Source organism: Amblyomma americanum, chromosome 9 (genome assembly GCF_052857255.1).
Source record: "Amblyomma americanum isolate KBUSLIRL-KWMA chromosome 9, ASM5285725v1, whole genome shotgun sequence".
NCBI lineage: Eukaryota > Metazoa > Arthropoda > Arachnida > Ixodida > Ixodidae > Amblyomma > Amblyomma americanum.
The window spans coordinates 34,377,571-34,397,709 of record NC_135505.1 but is presented as its reverse complement, the minus strand read 5'-3'; the positions used below and the strand labels follow the sequence as shown (position 1 = coordinate 34,397,709).

Here is a 20,139-nt window from a genome sequence, read left to right as displayed (position 1 = left end):
CAATATTGTTGACTTTTTATACATGGAAACATTAACAATGTGGCCTGCAATTTTCTCTACTGGTTGGTTTTGCAAGCAATGCCAGGGGAGGTTTTTCCTTCCTAGAGCAGCCATATTTGTAGCATACACCAATGCGTATTTCTATGAATAAATTGTTGTTTGCATACAAAAATCCATATAGCCATAGCAGCATAAGTACCACGCAACCATCCTACCTGCCTCCTGCTATGCGATAGCTTGTCAGACTTGCATGCAAGGTGGCGACGGGGCTGTATATCTGTTCCCACCGAGTCATGTGCTTAAAACGGTACATGTGCAAATGAAGTGTAGTTATGTGGATTTGCCACATAATATTTGTGCAAGCATTCACACAGCATTCCAGTTTCATTCAGTCATAGGCACCGTTTATTCTGGTGCCTCTCGCAGCCTACGAAGCTGTTCAAGTTTGATTTGTTTTTCAATTTCTAAGATTTCCAATTCCAATTTTTTTTTCTGGATATCAAGGAGTTTTTCTCCTGCCGCTCTTGCAGAATACTGTTGTGGTCCTCTCGCATCAGCTGAAGACGCAGTCCATGCTCTTCGCGCAGTAAGGCCGCTCTACAGTCGTTCTCATCTGCCAGAGACCTTTCTAAAAGGGCCATCCGCCCTCTTGGAGCCCTGCCAGCGTCACCGGTGGCCACTGCTTCAGCAGTAGTGGGACCAGCGGCAGCTCCAGAAGCAGCTGTAGCACTGCTGCAGCCTGCTGCAGCTGTGCTGGAAGCATCAGCAGGTTGCACAGCAGGAAAAAAGAGATTGCTCTCCTGCTCAATTGCTTCTGGAGTTGCCCCACTCTTACCAACAGCAGCCGCTGGTGACTGCGGCTCATCCACGAGCGGAGGTTCCCAGTCGTCTTCTGTAATAAAGAATAGGTAAAAATTAGTTTAACAAATCTAAGCTTACAACACATTAGCTGTCTGCCTCAACAGCACAGATTGTTGGGTCAATTGGTGACGAGACAGAACGAAAGCTTTATAATGTTCTTATATAAGGCACCACTTGCCCTTCTCGGCGCCAAATAGCTGCCGTTGTTTCTGGGGGCCCCAGTTTAGTCATTCTGTTTTGTTCTGCCATATTCCTCACCTTTCATTCTGAATTATGCGTGAAGACCTCACTTTATTTTTTTCTGCTGATACAGTAGTGATAGTCACGCAGGCCCCGAGTTTTACACATGTGGTTATCCTCTAACTCTGCACCTGCAGCTTTTTTGCTCATTCAATGGGTTTCTTTTCAATTTTAGTATATTTGCTAGTTTGTACTCATGCGTGTCATCTGGCCCAGGGAGCCAGTTATATGCCCTTCCTTTCTTCAAAATCATCAGCGTCTAGAACTGTGTCAATGCCAATGGACGCCGACAGCTTTCACTTTGTATATCCTGGAGTAGCTGAGCTATTCCACTTTCATTTTTTTTGCAAAGGTTTCCTTGTAATGCCTACCTGCTTGCTTGGCCGCATATATGCGACACCAATGCCAAGGTGAGGCATACAAGAAAGGTGACAAATACTGCAGCCTGAGCTTGAGGGCTACAGAAAACATGCGCTTCGAGTGAAACCTCTGCATTGCACAATTTCCTTGAAACTAGCAGCCAAATTCGAAAAGGCTTTGAGCATTACATATAGGCAAGCTGCACCATAATTCACAACAAGAATGTTGTTACCTTATCCCTGGAGCACCATCATGTACAAGTACACAGAAATATGAAAATTTATGTGAAGGAGTGCATGCATAATGAAACTGCATTAAAGTTGGCATTCGTTTAAAGTGAGGCAGGAATGGCAAACAAGACTCAAAAACATCATCAGGAGAGAATGTCATAATGAATGCAGTTCAGGTTGCAGCACTGAATGCTTGCTCCCTCGGTGTCCGACGGTTAACAAACTCCTCGCCTTCCGCTACAGGAACACAGCATACCACTCACATGAATATAAGCCGTCAAGTCAAAATGCCTTCAGAGTGCTGTCCAACAACATGCAGCTTGGAGCAGGTCATCCTTTCGCACTGTCAACCAATGCAGCCTTTATCTGCACAAACATTCAGCCAACCACATGTAGAGCAGCTTTCCACAGTGTTGTATTAAATGAGATTTTTATAATTTGTTGTAGATGAACTGTACAGTCCTTATAGCAGGTTCAAGGCAATAAATTGACAGTACACGCTGCCGTTGTCATCAAAGGAATATAAAGAGAGGAGTGCTGTTTTTCTACAACATGCAAAGTGCTTTCTTTACCTGCATAACGGAATTCTTCATTGCCTGCTCCATCCACCATTGGCTGCATCAATCTTATAACAGGCAAACTTGCCACTGGTGGCAGGTCGATGCCTCCATCAGAGTCAGTCTGGTTGCCTACCCTGGTCATTATGTGGCTGGCAACAGCAATGACTTGCTCACTTTGAGCGCTCACAGTGCATTGAGCTGACCCTCCTCCTGAAAAGAAAAGACACCGCACACAGTGAAGCTACTCTTAATTTATAGACAATGCGCCATTAAAATATTTTGTTCATGAAGTGCCACACAAAAGCAACCAAAGGCACACCAATGCATGCAACTGTGTGTTGTTTTCGCTACGTTTTTGTGCCACCCGTCCAAGCAGTGCCAGGAATGAGTAAAGGTAGTTAGCTGTATGTACAGCCTTCCGGATATTCAATAGTACCAAGCAACTGTCAATAGCGCGGCAAGTTTCCTCATGAACATGAAGGTCGCCAGTGTAGACACTGTCTGGTCTACGGTGCACCCAATTTGGCTTCGCGGCGCGATAGTATGCGAATGGTACCAACTCCGAGCAAAATCGTCCGTTGTCAGTTCGCTACTGGCCAGGCGCGAGCCCTCCGTCCCACTGCACTGCCCGCTCATCATAGTCTTCTATGCAGCAGAAATCGCATGCCTTCGTACTGACTTGAATGTAGCAAACATTCTCTGTAGTTTTTAAAAATTACGGAGGCTGTACAGGATACTGCTTGGGCATTATTTACACGATTAACGCAGGCTGCATTCATATGCGTTTGTAAATCAAGCAGTGTACACTGCACCGAAACGTTATTACGTGCCCATTTACGTGTATCACACTGTTCCTAAAAAACTATGCATTCCAGTACACGCTGCTTACGCCGACCCAAGTAGAATAATCATGCCCTTATCCATGGCATACAAAGCATGCAGGAACAAACATTTGTAAACGGCCTGCAAGCCGCGCTCACCTGTCTTGTGGCGATCTCTCTTTTTCCTCGCGTCCTCTTCCTTCGACTTTTGTTTAGGTTGGCCCAGCATTTCTTCACCTGACTGGGGTCACGTCGGGTCACCCCGTGATTGCTGTTAAACAGCCCGGCAATTTCCTTCCAAGTGGCGTTTTTTTTTTTTTTGCCAGCGACGACACATCGGTTTTTTTGCACTCTTATATATGCCGACGTGCGTTAACAAAACACAATAACAATTCCTTTTCCTCGAACGTGAACTGAGGCGCTGGTCTCCGCTGGGAGCAGGAAAAGCATGGGAAAAACTGGCTATGGCTCAACTAGGATTGGCTCAATGTGGAGCACGTTGCCAGCCAAAAACGTCAATCAAGTGGAAGCAGCGGGTAGTACTGAAATGTAGTTTTTATTGTTAGCAATTTTATGCAGGTCACTCACACCTAGTGCCTGTTTATGACTGCTGAACGAGATGCGTTGTTTTATAGGAGCAAAATGGGCATTATTATAATAGATTGTTCAATACTCTCATCCCCAGACGAGCAATGCGCCCTCGCTTTCAAGCACGCGCTTAACTTGACGAAGCAAGTCAGGTTGAGCATCTATGAAACACGAAACCCAACTTGGCCGTTCTGAAGCCGCCTTGGTGCTTCGACTCGACTTGCCGAAGTTGAGTCGAAGCGCGAGCCAAGTTACATTTCTGCATTCGGGGGTTAGCGTCCGCTCTTGATTATCAGCTGCACGGCGGACTCCGCCTTCGCGGCCTTGGCACCAAGCTGTGCGGAGCTCTCTATGTTCGACGCGATGTCTTGAGGAGTCAGAATACCGCAGCGTCTATTCGGTGATTTCTCCATTTTCGCCTGACCTGCACTGCCTCGCATCCCTTTTGAGAATGACATCATGTGCAGTCATTGCACAAACGTGGATTTTGATACAGCTCTTGTTGTTGTGCCGGACTTCACACGCCGGAGAACGTGAGTACACGCACAACTCTTGCTGGCCCGTTTCGGAGAAAGATATAATACATCCTCAAGGAATTCACGCCAAGTAATCGGGGAAAAAGAAATCACAAATAATAGAAACGTTTCTGCGTCATATAACGGACAAGCAGGAAGGAAACTATCAACCAGAGGATCTGATTCAGTTTACTGAAAAAAAAAAAAAACTCCAGGTAGTTGGAAAAAGCTGTGTGTTCTTTACTTTGTTTATTACTTATTATACACTCCCGCGTAGTTTCTGCTATCTTTAATATAGCGCACTTATTATTTTGCCGCCGAGGTCGTTCAGCCCGCGATGAGCTGATAGTTTTATATGTTGAAAATTATGCTGTAAAAGAGGTACGCAAAGAATCCGCCTGTTCCCTTATTATTTTTTCAATTGCTTCCGAATGCATGGATTCACTCTATGTTGTGTGTATCTGAAACTTACGTCAAAACAGGCAACACTTCATAATAATGACGTAATTGGGGCAGCAGTTATTGGAATTAAAGTGCTGGAAATGAAACCGAGTAGTGTCTATTACTGCCCATAAATTTATTGTTCCACGCTTCACATAAAATATCTAGTTTTTTGTTCGATTCTAGCTCCTGAAAGTGCAGTTAATATCTCAGAACACTCATTGTCATTCCTGTGATTAAAGTGGTGTATTTTCAACCGGATGGCTCGATATTTCTGAGCATACTTCAGACGCTTATCACGGGGTTGTGAGTCTTCACTCTTCGATTATAATCACTAAGCTTGAGGCGCAGTGCTCCGTGCGGGTATTGACTCTGTGACGGAAAATGGGCACGAAGATATATCATTGTTAGACAAAATTGTTTTGGATGCAGGGTGAGGTGCCCTGGGCCGTACATGCGCATACTTGCCGAAAGGCGTTACGTTAGCTGCTGCTTTAGCAGCTCCTAGCGAGTGGAGACAAGGCAATCAGCTACATCCCCCTCAAGGTAAGCCATGTGTGCAGTAGCTTAGCTCTACGCTGTTCCTCATTGCCTCGCCCCGCCCCCCCCCCCCACCTTCCATTTACAGTACGATGAACATAAATGTGGTGCTGCTGCATATAACATTCAATTCTATATACGCGATTCATAGATATAATCATGTTGGCTATAGCTAACATAATGCGCCGTTGTTTTTACATTGTAAGTGGTTTTTGAGATACTTATGAGTACATCTGCTAATGTTGCCATCCTGCGTCTAATCTGCTGATTGCCAACAACAGCCATTCTTCGATTGTTAGGCAGCAGCACTCTTTACCAGATAAACTTGATCTTACAGTGGTCGTGTCGCACAATGGTTCCAGGATGCTTTGCTACACTATAGGGCAGGCTAGGAAAGTTACTGGGACGACCTTATGGTCTGACGTAAACCAAGCATTGTTTTGAAAAGCCTAGCATGAGGACTTTGGTCCCTGTCGAGCCTGCCTGAAATTCGAAGCTGGCGCCTTGATTCAAAAGCGACATGCTCCATACACTGCATAGTTCACACCCGAACTAGCTTACCGGTTTTATGCGAAGTTTGCGGGGTAAGATGTGGGCATTAAATCTGTTATGGATAGCATTGTTTGCCCGCTCAGCACAGGTATTTAATACGGTTGGCAAAGATGCTACAGCTACGCGCTTAAAGTGCGCACGTTCTATTTCACCGCCTCTCCGTCTGCCTTCCGTATGGACCTCCTTCACCCCGCGACGTCACGAAGATGCGGTGGCGCTGATGTCAGCAGCGACTTTCGCATGGTAGGCAAAACAGCTACCGCCAGCCGGTGCCTACCGCAGCTGCTGCAGCTACCGGCGGCTGCATCATGCCTGCGCACTGCAGAAGAAGCATGTATTGATCAGCTGCGTCACTGTTCGATCCACGTAGTAGCATAAAAGGAAATTTAAATTAGCCCCGACAGGCTTCCCGCGATAAATACCGCATTAGTAAACTGGCTAACGGGGAATGGGCCGCGGTACTAAAGCGCGAAGTCTGGGATTCGATCGGCACTGCGACTCAATGTACTTAATAGCATGTAAGTTACTGCGTTCATTCAGCTGAACATCAGCATAGTACGCTTATAACTGCGCAAGGAAAAAAAGCACGTATGTAGCTGCGCACGCATTTATCACCTTGAGTGGATGTGCACGGGGCTCCCGCCGGCAGGTTCACTCGCCCCCAAGGAATGCGTTCTTTTGTTAATAGCACAGCATGTTTTAATGGTACGTTTTATGGCATTTGATATTTGCTTGAAAGTGTTTCTTAATATGACAGAAGTAATTATTTGATTCGAGTAGAAAGAAATCTGGCAAGTTCATGCGCGGTCAGGTTGGCGTGCTTAGAATAGCGTACCTTAAGTGCGCTAAAAGCCACATGCTTTTTCATTGCATCATGCATGTGTCATGTTTCATAATGCAGTCCATGACCGCGAAGGTTGTTTGGAAAGAAGCAACCGCAGGCGTGCTACTAACAGACGTGTCGAGATTGAGAGGGGGCGCGGCAATGAAAAGTGTTTTCGTTATTTATGCACGTGATATGAAACTAGATTTGGTGCAAATATGAAATTGCTACGCTAGTTTCAGTAACGCCTTTTATTTTAGCTATACCTGGCGCAGTTCTTGGGTAATTATAATTAACACCCTCGTCAAGTCACCTCAAGGTCCTAAATAATTAAGTAGAAAGTGCGCATATTTTTTATGCCAGCATGTTCACAAAGCCCTGTTCTGCATATGACGCTATTACTCCTTTTTTTAGATGATCATGTACTTATGCATGCATAGTTATGTGAAAACGTTTCTTACAAAAATAACGAACATAATACTGCACGTGTAGGAAAAAAAATCGAGAGATAAATTACACTCCTCAACGTCTCAGGAATCGTTTGCGACAAATAAAATCATTCCATTTTCATGCGTTACGAAATTACGAAGGTGTGAGTGATGCCAATCGCAGAAAATGTGAAAGGTCAGAAAACGAACCTTATGTTTACTTCCTCGTTTTTGGCCTCTTCGCTTGCGCTTTGGTCAAAGAAATGCGGCCCTGAACTCAAAGAAAGCCTCAAAGAAATTACCTCACAATTTTCGATGCCCACGCATCTCGAAATCGCACTTTATAAATTTCTACTGAATATTAAGCTATAATTTTTCGTCACGAAATAGAACACCAGGGCTAAGAAAGAAAATATTTCCTGAAATCAAACATTTTCACCAAATCGACCAGTTTAACAAAGGGAGAAGTCGGCCTGGCTAGTGCGTGATCCTGCGGATAAATACAGCGCTTAAGCGGGACAGCTAGATGAGAATGGGGACACGACGCTGTCCCCACTTTTCGCACAGCACGACACCTACGTATGTCAGCAGACGTTGAGCGCACGTCTGCTCCGCCGAAAGAACGCCAGCAAATCCTCTCACTACTGTCCCGAAGTAAAATTATTCTGGCTAGACCAGAGTGTCAAAAACTTCCTATTTTATTCAATGCCTAGCGTAGAAATCAACTCCAGAAACGCTTTCTGTTTACTACTAACCGTATATTCAATACAAAGTGGCGAACTATTTCTCTGAATACGCCGCACGTGGCCAACGCGAGCTGGTGTACTTCAAGAAATTACTAAGCTGTAAACATCAACCATTGCTGTGATTCGCAGAAACTGAAAACGCGCCTACAAGCCTTGAAAACCCGCGCTCAACGCCTCTCCGCAACAACACTCCCTGGCCTTTTGCCTACCACGAGCCCGCTAGCGACTGCAGCGCCACCTCGTTTGTTTACAAACATGCAGGAAGTCTATAGACCGTTTACAGAGAGCTGTTCGCTCTCTCCACGACAGGTGGTGGTATTAGGACGGCCGCCACTTCTGGCGTTCGGAGCCGTCGTTAGCTGCATCGGCGCGCAGTGCTAAAAGGCTGCTCGCAGCTTGTGTACGAATGTCAAGTGATTCGTAAACAACCCGGCCATGATATGGATGTCAAGCGTATAGTTGAATTAAAATGTGGAGGTAATATATCCCTGTAGTCCAGTGTAGGAAAAATGAACGCGCGTATTTCATTTCGGACGCTTCGCGACACAGGCCGGGAGTTTTTTGAGGAGCGGTCTTGAGAGTTCATGCTGCTTTCAGGAAAAGCAGGACGTTAATGTGTTGTTCTGCGAAAAAATAAACATGCCACAAACCCCACGCACCAGATTATTTCAGTGACAGCAGTAGCTGCGGGAATGCCAGAACGAGCTGGTGATATTTTCGCAGCAGCAATATATTGCTCCATTGCAACGTTGCCGCGTTATTTTCGCAGTGTATTAAAAAAAAACACCTCGTGGATAGTAGCGCGGACACGTTCATGTTTCATAGTGCGAAGAGAAAAGGTCAACGTACATGCCTGTGACCTTTCTCCCCTTCGACAAACACTGATACAGTGCATCGAATAATAGGTGCTTTTTATACCTTTTTTAGACCTTTGCAATAAATGATTCCTGCGCGTTGGCATAAGGCTCACTAAACGGTCGTGCGTACTTGGCGCTAGCACGGTGGAAGCGGCAACCGAGTGTTTACAACAGTCCTTAGAGGAGGGGTTTTGACAATTCTCTCGCCTGGTGTAAAGGTGTACAGACGCACGCGAATGCACGCAGGGGCAGCGGTGAAATTTATCAAAACAGGACTTCGTATATTTCAGCTTGTTTCGGCTGGTTACATCTACGGCCTTTCTTCTGAACGGGCCTTTGAACAACGTCCATATTCTTCTTTTGGAAGCCGGAATGCTAACGCATGATGAAGTAAATATCTGGGCAATCGGCCGGTGATCACACGCATGCGCACATCCGGTTGTAAGTCTCGTGCGGAGTGCTGAGCGGTGAACGTTCTTAATAGCTTGCTGTGAACACATATTCCTCCATTCGGCAGAAATATCTAGCCCTAAACAAGCTTTCAGGCATTGGCCCGCTTTTAATCTGCAGTTCGACAAGTTATGCGGTCAAAAAATAGCGTTAGACGGTGAAATTACTGAATAAATATGAACGCGCAGGTAGCTAACCGCGGTTTGTTGACACATTCGAGCTGATGCGCGCAGTCCGAAGGAGACACGTAAATGAGGCGCTTAAACGAAATATTTCCTAGTAACAACAAGTTCTATGCGCACTCAAACGAAGTTTTTGCGCCGTCCGACAGCTCGTTATCTACACCAACGCAACGGCAGCCGTCAAAACGAGAAGGCCCTTAAGGCCGGCGATGGCGGAATATTCACGTGACCAAATATGGCGGCGCCCATGCTCCCGCCCTGTAAAGCGTCTATAGAAACGCAGCAAAAAAAGTGAACAAGGACCGCGCAATGCAGACGTTAAGCACGTGCGGATCGCAATTGGCTGCAAGGCCAGATTTCTTTCTGGTGACGTATTGAATTCCACCCGTATGCATGCATCCTACCGTGTACAAATAAACTCACACGAAACAATGCGAACTACAGGTGGAGATAACAAGGTATTGGTTGACGAAAGGGTAATAATGGCTCGCTCTGACCTTCACGTACTATTATTCATGACCACAGCCAGCCACGAATAATAAATGAAGCATGACGCCACTTGATCCTCTTAACTTAATAGCTTCCCAAATTCCAGCCCTCATTTCTACTCCGTCAGCGTTTTCATTAACAGGCTCTCAAGTTGCCTCAACCAGCGCTCAGGTATCCCCGGCAAACACAGAAATGAAAGCGGAAGTGAATAGGAGAGAAACCAGTACAGAATTTGATATATAATCATAATAAAAGGGGACGAGGTGCAGCGAGGAGAAGACTTTATCCTCACAGGATCTTTTTTTATATTTTTTCCTGCTTGAATCCTTGCTGGCTTCTTCATCTTCCTCATTGTAATACGGGCACCCGGAATATACTATTTCTCGACTCCTCTGACCAAGATGTGCAAATCTGATAGAGGTTTGCCCTACAGACGGCCTTCGCAGGCTTTACCTTCGCTCATTAGAAGCAACATGCGTACCTGTTGCACTTCTTAGCGATCTGAAGTGCTCTGCGAGGTGCGTATTGATAGAGCGTCTCGTTTGACCTATGTACACTCCTCCGCAGATAAAATAATCTTGGATACCTCGTTTTGTTTACAGGCGGCAAACCGCTTGGCAAGTCTGATATCGCATTTCCTGCGCGAGTTTGCGTTTTTTTCTGCCTCGTCCTGCAACGCGGAACACATTCTTCTGAGATTGTGTGGTGCAAAAAGCACAACGTCAGCCCTGTAACGTGCAGCCACATTCTTATGTCCACGAGCTATGCGGCGAATATATGGGAGAGCAGCAACTTTTCTGCCCTTCCTCTCTTAAGACGCACGCTCGTATGACGCGTTTACATTCGCGTTGATATTTTTATCATTCGAATCATCTTCTCGCAACCCTAGGATATGAGATGGTGAGGGCACCCAGTAACTTCTGTTGCTCTAGTAAGCATCTCTTCTATCTGCCTTCCTTACGTGTAGTATTTTATTTGAGCCACTGTAGCTGACAACTGCCGGACATGACATGTACTGTACCTGACAACATTCCCAACTTTCCGCCCTCCTCCAATGGCATGTTTCCCGCTGTTCTGTTGTGGGTATATGGTATGGTATGGTATATGGGGTTTAACATCTGAAAGCGACGCATCGCCTGTGAGGTACGCCGTAGTGGAGGGCTCCGGAGTAATATTGTTACGGTACATAGTCGCGAAGCGAAGAAGACGTTGTTGTGTCACTGGGCAGTCGACGACGACAAGGACGCTGCCGCTAGTGCTTGAGTGACCCGTTTTCTGGTGTGCCTTCTGAGTACGGCCTATCGCTCCTGCTGATGAACTAACCTCGTAACATTTGGTGGACGTTGTGCTTGGTACTGAACCACGCCCTGGACCTCCGCAGCGGTCGTCATATTGAATCCATCGCTATGCCGCCCAACGCACCTCCGGTCACAGCGTCAACCCCAGCGCCGACCGTTGGCGTGGCACAGCCTCTCGACCCGGGCACCTTTTGTGGCACCGATGACGTCGATGTTGAAGACTGGCTAGCCATGTATGAGCGTGTGAGTAAGCACAACCGCTGGGACGCGACCCTCATGCTTGCGAACGTCATCTTCTACTTGGCAGGCACGGCGCGCGTCTGGTTTGAGACGCATGAGGACGACCTTACCTCTTGGGACACCTGTAAGCAGAAGCTCCACGACTTATTTGGCAAGCCAATTGGACGCAAGCTCGGCGCTAAAAAAGACCTTGCTTCTTTGCCGTAAATTGAACAGAGCTATGTCAGAGACCGACGAGGTCGGGCACATACTCAAGGGGATCGCTGATGACGCTTTTAACCTGCTCCTTTGCAAAAACTGCGCAACGGTTGACTCTGTCGTCCAGTTATGCTGGCAGGTTGAGTAAGCGCCAAACACCGCCGCATTTCTTCCCATTTCGACCGCCTTCAGAACACGGCGGCGACATCCTCCTGCGAAGACCTGCCAACACTGCAACAGCCGTCCCATCCTGCCATTTAATTCGAATTTTAAGGGGGGAACTGGAGGATCTGATTCCCATCGCCTTCGCCCCTCAGCCGCCTGTCGCTACGATTGCTCTAATCCAGGCCGTTGTTCGCCAGGAGTTCGCGAACGAGGGGCTCAATCCTGGCCTGCCCTCTGTGTCGCCCTGTACACCAACCACCGCTCCATTGGTTGCTGCTGCTCACGGACTCTGGCCATCCCGCCGCGGTACCGCTACCGGAATCCTGCGGACTGGCGAACCTCAGACCGCCGGCCTATCTGCTTCACCTGCTCGCGTGTCGGCCACATTTTCCGCAACTGCCGCAGCCGTTGGTTTTCCCCATCTCACCATAACTATAATTATCATAGTCGTATGCACTACGGACCTCGATCTGATTCCGATCGTCGTGCTGACTACGCACCGCGCCAGATGTCTCCCCGTCCCGAGTTCTCACACTCCAACGACACTCCGACCCCGCGCAGGTACAGCCGCTCGCCTTCACCTCAGATCCGGCACTTCGTTCGCCGCAACTTAACGCCCGTCCACTCCGTCGTTACCTGGCCCTCATTCGAAAACTAACCAATGCAGCTCCCAGAGGTGACGGTGCATTGGCGACCCGGCCCGAAAATCCTCTCCTGACCCCCGCTCCTCACCGCAACCTTCTCGATATCTGCGTGGATGGTGCACCAGTTAAGGCTCTGATTGATTCTGTTGCTCATGTTTCTGTCTTGAGCTCCTCGTTTCGCCGTCGTTTGAAAAAGTTTGTGACACCCGCCGTTTCCTCAGCCGTTCGTGTCGCCGACGGCAGTGCTGCTGCCGTCGTTGGAATGTGCACTGCACGTGTTTGCATTGCCGGGCGTACTACAGCCGTCCTGTTCACTGAGCTCCCCCACTGCCCCCACGATGTGATCCTCGGCATCGGATATTTAAGAGCCCACGCTGCGCTAGTTGATTGCTCCCCTGGCCTTCTTCTTTTGGGCCTGCCGCTCTTCTCTGAAAGCGCCAATTCCAAGCCGCCCAGCTTACGTGCCGCTGAATTTACTCGCCTGCCGCGCGATGCTGCAGTCTATGTTCCAATGTCCCTGGTTCCCCTCGTTCCTGATGGTGCCTACGTCACTTACCCAATCAAGGACATTGGCCTTCAGCGAAACGTCATTCTTCCACACACCGTCCGGACCGTCATCGGTAACCGCACCTGCCTTCCGATTCTCAACTTCAGCCTCTCTACTCAAGTTCTACCTTGTGGAATCGCACTTGCTGAACAATTTCCTTTGGCTGAATGCACAGTCTGCTCTCGCAGCTCAGCCTCAGACTGGTCTCCCTAATCTCCTCTCGGCAGCTTCACGTCCGGACCTGACCACTCCCACGCGCTCTCCACCCTCTTAGTTTCCTACAATGACGTCTTCGATTTTGGGAATCCTCCTCTCGGCCAAACTACTCATAAATACGGGCGATGACAGCCCCATACAAAGAGGGCCATATCGTGTCTCCCTTCCTGAGCGCAATGTCATCCAGACGGAGGTGGAAAAGATGCAGGCGAACAACATTATAGCAGTCCGTGGGCGTCCGCAGTGGTGTTAGTCAAAAAGAACGGTGGCAGTTGTTGCTTCTGTGTCCACTATCGCCATCTTAATCAAATAACAAAGAAATACATATATCCTCGCCCGAGAATTCATGACGCCCTCGACTGCCTACACGGTGCCAGGCATTTTTCTTCTATTGATCTCCGTTCAGGCTACTGGTAAATTGCTGTTGACGAACGGGATCGTGAGAAGACAGCCTTTGTCACCCCCGATGGCCTGTACAAATTCAAAATCATGCCTTTCGGCCTCTGCAACGCTCCTGCCACGATTGAGCGTATGATGGACTCGCTCCTGCGTGGATTGAAATGGACGACGTGCTTGTGCTACCTGCATGACGTGGTCGTTTTCTCCCCCACTTTCGAAAGCCACCTACACTGTCTTTCTACTATCCTTGCCGTCTTCCGCCGCACCGACCTCTAACTCAACTCCAAAAAGTGCAGCTTCGACCAGCGCCAAATCAAGACCCTCGGCCACTTGGTCGATGCTTCTGGTGTCAAGCCCGACACTGACAAAGTTCGTGCAGTTCGCGAGTTCCCCAACCCCCGTTCTGCGAGCGGTGTGAGCAGTATCCTCGGGCTATGCTCGTATTTCCGCCGGTTAATCCCGAACTTCGCCGACACGTCCCGTCCCCTTACCTCGCTCCTCAAGAAAGATGTGCCTTTCTCCTGGGACCTTGACCAAGTTAGCGCCTTCACCGCACTTGTTGCGGCCCTCACCGCTCCACCTGTGCCGGCCCGTTTCCATCCTTCTGCGCCTACGGAAATTCGCACCGACGCCAGTGGCCATGGTATTGGCGCCATCCTTGCGCAGCGCCAGCACGACCACCATCGTGTCATTGCTTACGCCAGCCACTTGTTATCTCCCTCTGAACACAACTATTTCATCACTGAGCAGGAGTGCCTTGCTTTTCTTTGGGCATTAGCAAAATTTCGCCCTTATTTTGTGTGGGCCGCCCTTCTACGTCGTTAAGGGCCACCATGCCCTTGTCTTGACTCTCCTCTCTTAAAGACCCCACAGGCCGACTGGGTCGCTGGGCCTAGCGCTTGCAGGAATACACATTTACTGTTGTTTGCAAGTCCAGCCAGATGCACCAAGACGCTGACTGTTTGTCCTTCCATCCTGTCGATCCTCTTGATTCCCAAAACCATGATACCGACGATTGTGTTTTGTCTATCTCGGACTTTCTACACGACGACGAGCAGCACCGTGATCCATCTCTTCGCCCTATAATCGACCGCCTCCGAAGCGACACCGCCGATCCTGATCTGAGCCTGATCGTGCTGCATCACGATATTCTGTACCGTCGCAATATGCAGCTTGATGGCACCGACTCCTTGCTCGTCGTCGTCCCGACGCATCTCCGCTGCACAGTCCTTGCCCAGCTTCATGACGCTCCTACTGCAGGGCACCACGGCGTGTCCCGCACGTACGACAGCGTGCGCAGGCGGTTCTTCTGGCCTGGCCTTTACCGCTATGTCCGCGGTTACGTTGCTGCCTGCGATCAATGCCAGCGCCAGAAAACGCCCCCGCTCCCGGCTAGTGGCCGCTTCAGACCATCGACATTCCGATTGAGCCATTTTTCCGTGCTGTTCTCGATCTGCTCGGGCCTTTTCCCACATCAACTTCGGGGAACAAGTGGATTGTCGTTGCGACCGATTACACTACCCGGTACGTTATCACGCGCGCTATCCCGACCAGCTGGGCCCCCGATGTCGCCAAATTTCTCCTCAATGACGTCGTCTTGCTTCATGGCGCTCCTCGTCATCTGCTTACAGATCGCGTCCCCTCCTTTTTTTCTAAAGTGGTCCACGACCTTCTCCGCTCCTGTTCCACCCGTTACAAGTTCACCACGGCCTACCATCCCCAAACTAAAGACCTTACTGAGCGCCTTACCCACACCCTAACGGACATGCTGTCCATGAATGTCTCCGACCACCATCGTGACTGGGACGTCAGTTTACCCTTCGTGACATTCGCCTACAATTCCTCACGCCGCATACTCCCCCTTCTACCTGCTTTTTGGCCGTGACCCTTTGCTACCCTTTGAGTGCTTACTGCCTTCTGACCTTTCTACTAGCAGTTATGCTTGTGACGCCATTGCCCGTGCTGACGCCGCCCGCCAAATCGCTAGGCATCGTCTCCACGCTTCTCAGACTACTCAAAAACGTCGTTACGACCTTGATCATCGTGACGTCCATTACCCTCCCGGCTCCCTGGTACTCTTCTGGCTCCCTGTACGCCGTGTGGGACTGTGTGAGAAGCTCCTGCCTCGTTACGTCGGTCTTTACCGCGTCTTGAGGCAGCTGAGCGATGTAACTTATGAACTCAAGTCGCTGCACTCCCACTCTCCTTCCGTGGCCCCCTCCACACAGCTGGTGCACGTCGCCCGTCTTAAACCCTACTGGTCGCACCCACCCCTAGGCCTCCCCGGATGTGTGCCTTCTGCCGCGGGGCGGAGGGGGGGGGGGTAGAGTTACGGTACACAGTCGCGAAGCGAAGAAGACGTCTTTGTGTCGCAGGGGAGCCGACGAAGACAAGGGCGCTGCCGCTAGTGCTTGAGTGACCCGTTTTCTGGTGTGTCAAAACTCAACGGTGAGTGAACTAGGTGCCGTCCTCAAACTGTCCACCTGTGTACCTGAGTCCACCTGAGTCAGCTGTCCCTGTTCCCACAGGCGGGCGTGGTCTCACTGGGCGGTGTCTGGTCGTATCAATAGCTTCTGATTGCTTGATTGTCTTCCGCTTTTGCAGGGCGCTTGCAGGTCGCTAGGGGCGCATGTCGACGTCCTCTCCTGGCCAGGGGAACTCCCCCTGGTCGGCCAGCCTCCCCCCTAACCAACTTCCCCTGGACGCCTTCTTTCGGGGTGGCGTCGGCACTATTCCCGTGGCCTTGGTTCCATCGGATCGTGGCGCCATTCGACTGAATAACCCGGATGCAGTTCAGACTGCGCTACAGGCGATTACGCCTCACTTCTTAAAAATCAGTGATGTCCGACAGTACGGCAGAGGAGGCGTGGTGTGCAGGTCGGCCGACCAGGCCTGCATCATGGATTTGTTAACGTCCACAGCTTTTGGAAGCCAGTCGGTAAGCGCATTTATACCGCCGCACTTGGCGTGCTCTAAAGGGCTGGTGCGAGGGGTTGACCCACGCCTTAGCCCTAAGGAAACGCTAGAGAAACTCTCCTCTGCAGGGGTGATTTCTGTACATCGGTGCACTCGGGTCGTTGAGGAAACAAAACTTCCAACTGAAACGGTAATTGCCACCTTTGCGGGTCTCTCCTGTCCATCTGAGTTGAAGGTGTGGCCCCTAATTTTCAGGGTCGATCCGTATTCTTCAAGGCCACTTCAATGCCGCAACTGCTGGAGATTTGGCCACAGCGCGAACGCCTGCAAGTCGAGCTCAAGGTGCAGTGTGTGTGGTGGTAATCATGACCGTGTAGGAAGGTGTTCAAAAGATGAGATGTGTTGCTTGTGCAGCGGTAGTCACTCCGCCACATATTCTAATTGTCCGGCAAGGGCTGAGGAGGTTAAGGTGCTGGAAGTATTAGAAAAGCGCCGGTGCTCAAGGCGCGAGGCTATGGCTATTGTTAAAGAAAGGACGTACGGGTACTCAAGTGTGGCAGCACGGCAGACGACTGCGGTCGTGGATTCAAGTCTGACAGATGCGATTGCTGCAGCAGTTGAAAAGGCAATGGCCAAGGTCATGGATCGGCTAGTGAATTCAATAACAGAGTGCATATCGCAAATCATGGTGGCGCAAATGACCTCTTCAATAATGACCTCCAATGCTGCGTTCAAGTCATCCGTGGATCCTGCAGTACCTACTAAACTCAGTGCGGAGACACCTTCCCTTGTTTCAATGCAGCCGCAAAAAGAGCGCACGCATCCAACTCATGTACCTGAAGTCACGACCGGAGCAATTGATGGGTGTGTTGAACTAATGGAGCTCGATGCTCGAGCTCAGAAACGTAGCCGGTCTCCTTTAGCCGTTGCTGGTCCGTCTAGCTCCCCTCAATCCAAAACAAAAAAGAGTAATTCAGGAAAAACTGGTCACCACAGCATTTTGGAAAAGGCAGTTGCTGCTGCAGATCTCTCCCCAGAATAGGGTCTCTGAGAGTGCTGCAGTGGAACTGCCGTTCAATTCAATCAGCTTTCACTGATTTAGTAACTCTTTCAAATCGATTTTCTCCTCATGTCATTGCGCTTCAAGAAACCTGGTTGTCGAAAGAGTTTTCATTTCAAATGGAACATTATCGAATTTTTAGAATGGACCGCCCATCAAGGGGGGGCGGTTTGCTTCTGCTGGTTTCATCCAGATTTTGTCACAAGGCACGATTGGTGTTTCAGCGGGTGGACGCTCACTGCGAAATCCAGGCAGTGGATCTTTCAGTTCCTGGTTTCCATCCCATTACTGTCGCAAATGTATATTTTCCATCTGGGGTTCATGACTCACGGCCATTAGATTCCTTACTCTCTGTCAGCAGATCACATGTGTTGCTTGTTGGGGATTTCAATTCGCATCACTTGACTTGGGGTTATCGAACAGACCAGTGCGGTTTGCGTTTATGGGATTGGGCTTGTGTGAATAACCTAAACTGTCAAAACTCGGGTTTTCCGACCTTTCTCCGTGGGCACTCCCGATCAGCATTGGATTTAACGTTTTCAACCCCAGGGGTAGCAGTTTCCTCCTGGACTCCGGTTGACTGTGCCACAAACAGTGACCATTTCCCACTCACTTTTGACATTGTGTGTCCGATGACTTCTATCGGCGGATTCAGTTGCACCCTAGTCGATTACAACAAGTTCAAAAGTTCACTCAGTTCAGAACTACACTCTTTGCCGAATTGGTCTCAGGAGAGCAGGGTGTTAGGCTTATGCTCTATTTTAGATCGGGTACGGAGGCAATCAGAGTTTACAGTGTGCGATAGCATAGGCACTTCTCAGAGCCCTTGGTGGAATGCAGAATGTTCAAAAGATTATAGGCGGCGCAAGGCAGCCTGGAAGAAACTTATCCATAATCAATGTCCCCGGAATTGGATCGATTATAAGTTTCTTGCAGCTACCTTCAAGCGCACAGTCGCTAGGGCAAAAGAAAAATATGATGAAGAGAATTATGCCCATCTATCAAAAACTAATAACAGACAAGCCTTGTTTCGCTTTCTGAGGTCAAGGAACAGGCTGCCACCGCCTCACAACATCCCCTCTAATGTGCTGACTCCAGTAGAGCTTGCCAGGTCATTAGAAGAAATTGGCAAAGGCTTGGAACACCGTTTTTCGGCTGCGCTCTCTCGCCCACAACTGCTTGGGAATCACTATGATGATTTCCTTAATGTCTCGGTTTCTGAGCTCTCCCAGGTGATAAATCGGTTACCTTCTGCAGCTCCTGGTCCTGACCGTGTCACCTCTGCGATGATTAAAATACTGTTCGACGAATCCCCCAATGCTATATTGGAGCTGGTAAATTACTCTATTAGAACCCCATGGATCCCGGATGTATGGCGTGTTTCTAAAATTATCCCGGTGCTTAAAAAGCCAGGCGAAGGGTTGGTCTTAGACAACATTCGACCAATTTCATTGACATCGAACCTGGTGAAATTGGTTGAACGCGTGCTGTATGGACGAATCATGCCCATTATTACTGAAAAGGGACTACTTAACCCCTGTCAGATTGGTTTCAAGCCTGGGTGCTCTATATGGTGTGCGCATACTGACCTCGAAAGCCGTGTCCGACTGGCGCGCCGGCGTCGACAGTATGCTGCGCTGGTAACTCTTGACATCTCGAAAGCATATGACAGTGTCGAACATGGGCCTCTGATGTACAGACTACGTGCTCTGGGATTGCCAAGTTATTTTGTGGAATGGGTGTCAGCTTTCCTGGCTGACAGAGAATTTTATTGTTGTCAACGCGGAGTTTCTACAAGGAAATTTCATCAATCTAGAGGTGTGCCTCAAGGTGCAGTTCTCTCCCCTGTTCTATTCAACCTCTTACTCAGTTCGATTCCGACTTCCCCTGACGTGACTACGTACGTGTATGCAGACGATATAGCTTTCTTTGCTGCTGCGAGTGATTTACATTCTGTGTATATGGTTTTACAGTCATATTTAAATTCCCTTGACCGATGGTTATCTGAATTACACTTAAGTATTAATGTAAACAAGTGCGCTTTATTACCTTTTCCGGTTACTCAACAGGTACACATTTCATTGTCTTATCGTCATCATGTCATTCCTCAGGTATGCTCCCTAAAGTATCTCGGGGTAACTTATGATTCCTCTCTCTCTTGGCGGCCCCATATAGATCAGGTTGCTGCGAAAGGGATTCGGGCGGTAGGCCTTCTGCGAAGGATGAGTAGCCCTCGCTGCGGTTTGCGCAGACATGCTCTGCTGCTGATTTACAAAATGTATATCCGGCCAATCTTGGAATTCGGTTGCGTTTTGTTTCCTGGAGCAGCTGCATACAAAATGCGCCCACTTCTGCTCTTAGAGCGAGAAGCTCTGCGCCTGTGTTTGGGCCTCCCTAAATACGTGGCAAACAATGTTTTGTATCTGGAAGCGCGGGTGCCGTCTCTTACTGCAAGGTTTCGCCTTTTGACAGTACAAACGTTTTTAAAGTTTTGCGACTCGGACCAGCATGCATCCGCGTTGATCTTCCTAAGGCAGCGAGCGGAGTTCTTGGGTGTCGGATGGTCTCGCCTTCAAACTCCCCAAATCTGTTTCGTTGAATCTTTGCTGGGCCCACTGAATGTGCGAATACCTGAAATTGTTCCGGTGCGGTCCATCCCTGCAAATGTGTCTATCATCTACGATGATATTTATCCACGTAATGCAAAATTACTGCCTTTCTCATGGTTAAATGGTATGTTGCAGGATTATTTGTCGACCTTCAGCTCACATGT

At 49.0% G+C, this 20,139-nt stretch overlaps 1 protein-coding gene across 1 annotated transcript; it reads right to left on the bottom strand.

Moving 5' to 3' along the window:
• Positions 1–464: 464 nt before the first annotated feature.
• LOC144103282 (uncharacterized) lies at positions 465–3,301 on the bottom strand. The gene is made up of 3 exons (XM_077636044.1): positions 3,232–3,301; positions 2,264–2,461; positions 465–892 (listed from the first exon to the last, which is right to left on the bottom strand). Exons 1-3 carry the CDS (start codon positions 3,299–3,301, stop codon positions 465–467), a joined length of 696 nt encoding a protein of 231 aa, XP_077492170.1.
• Positions 3,302–20,139: the final 16,838 nt, after the last annotated feature.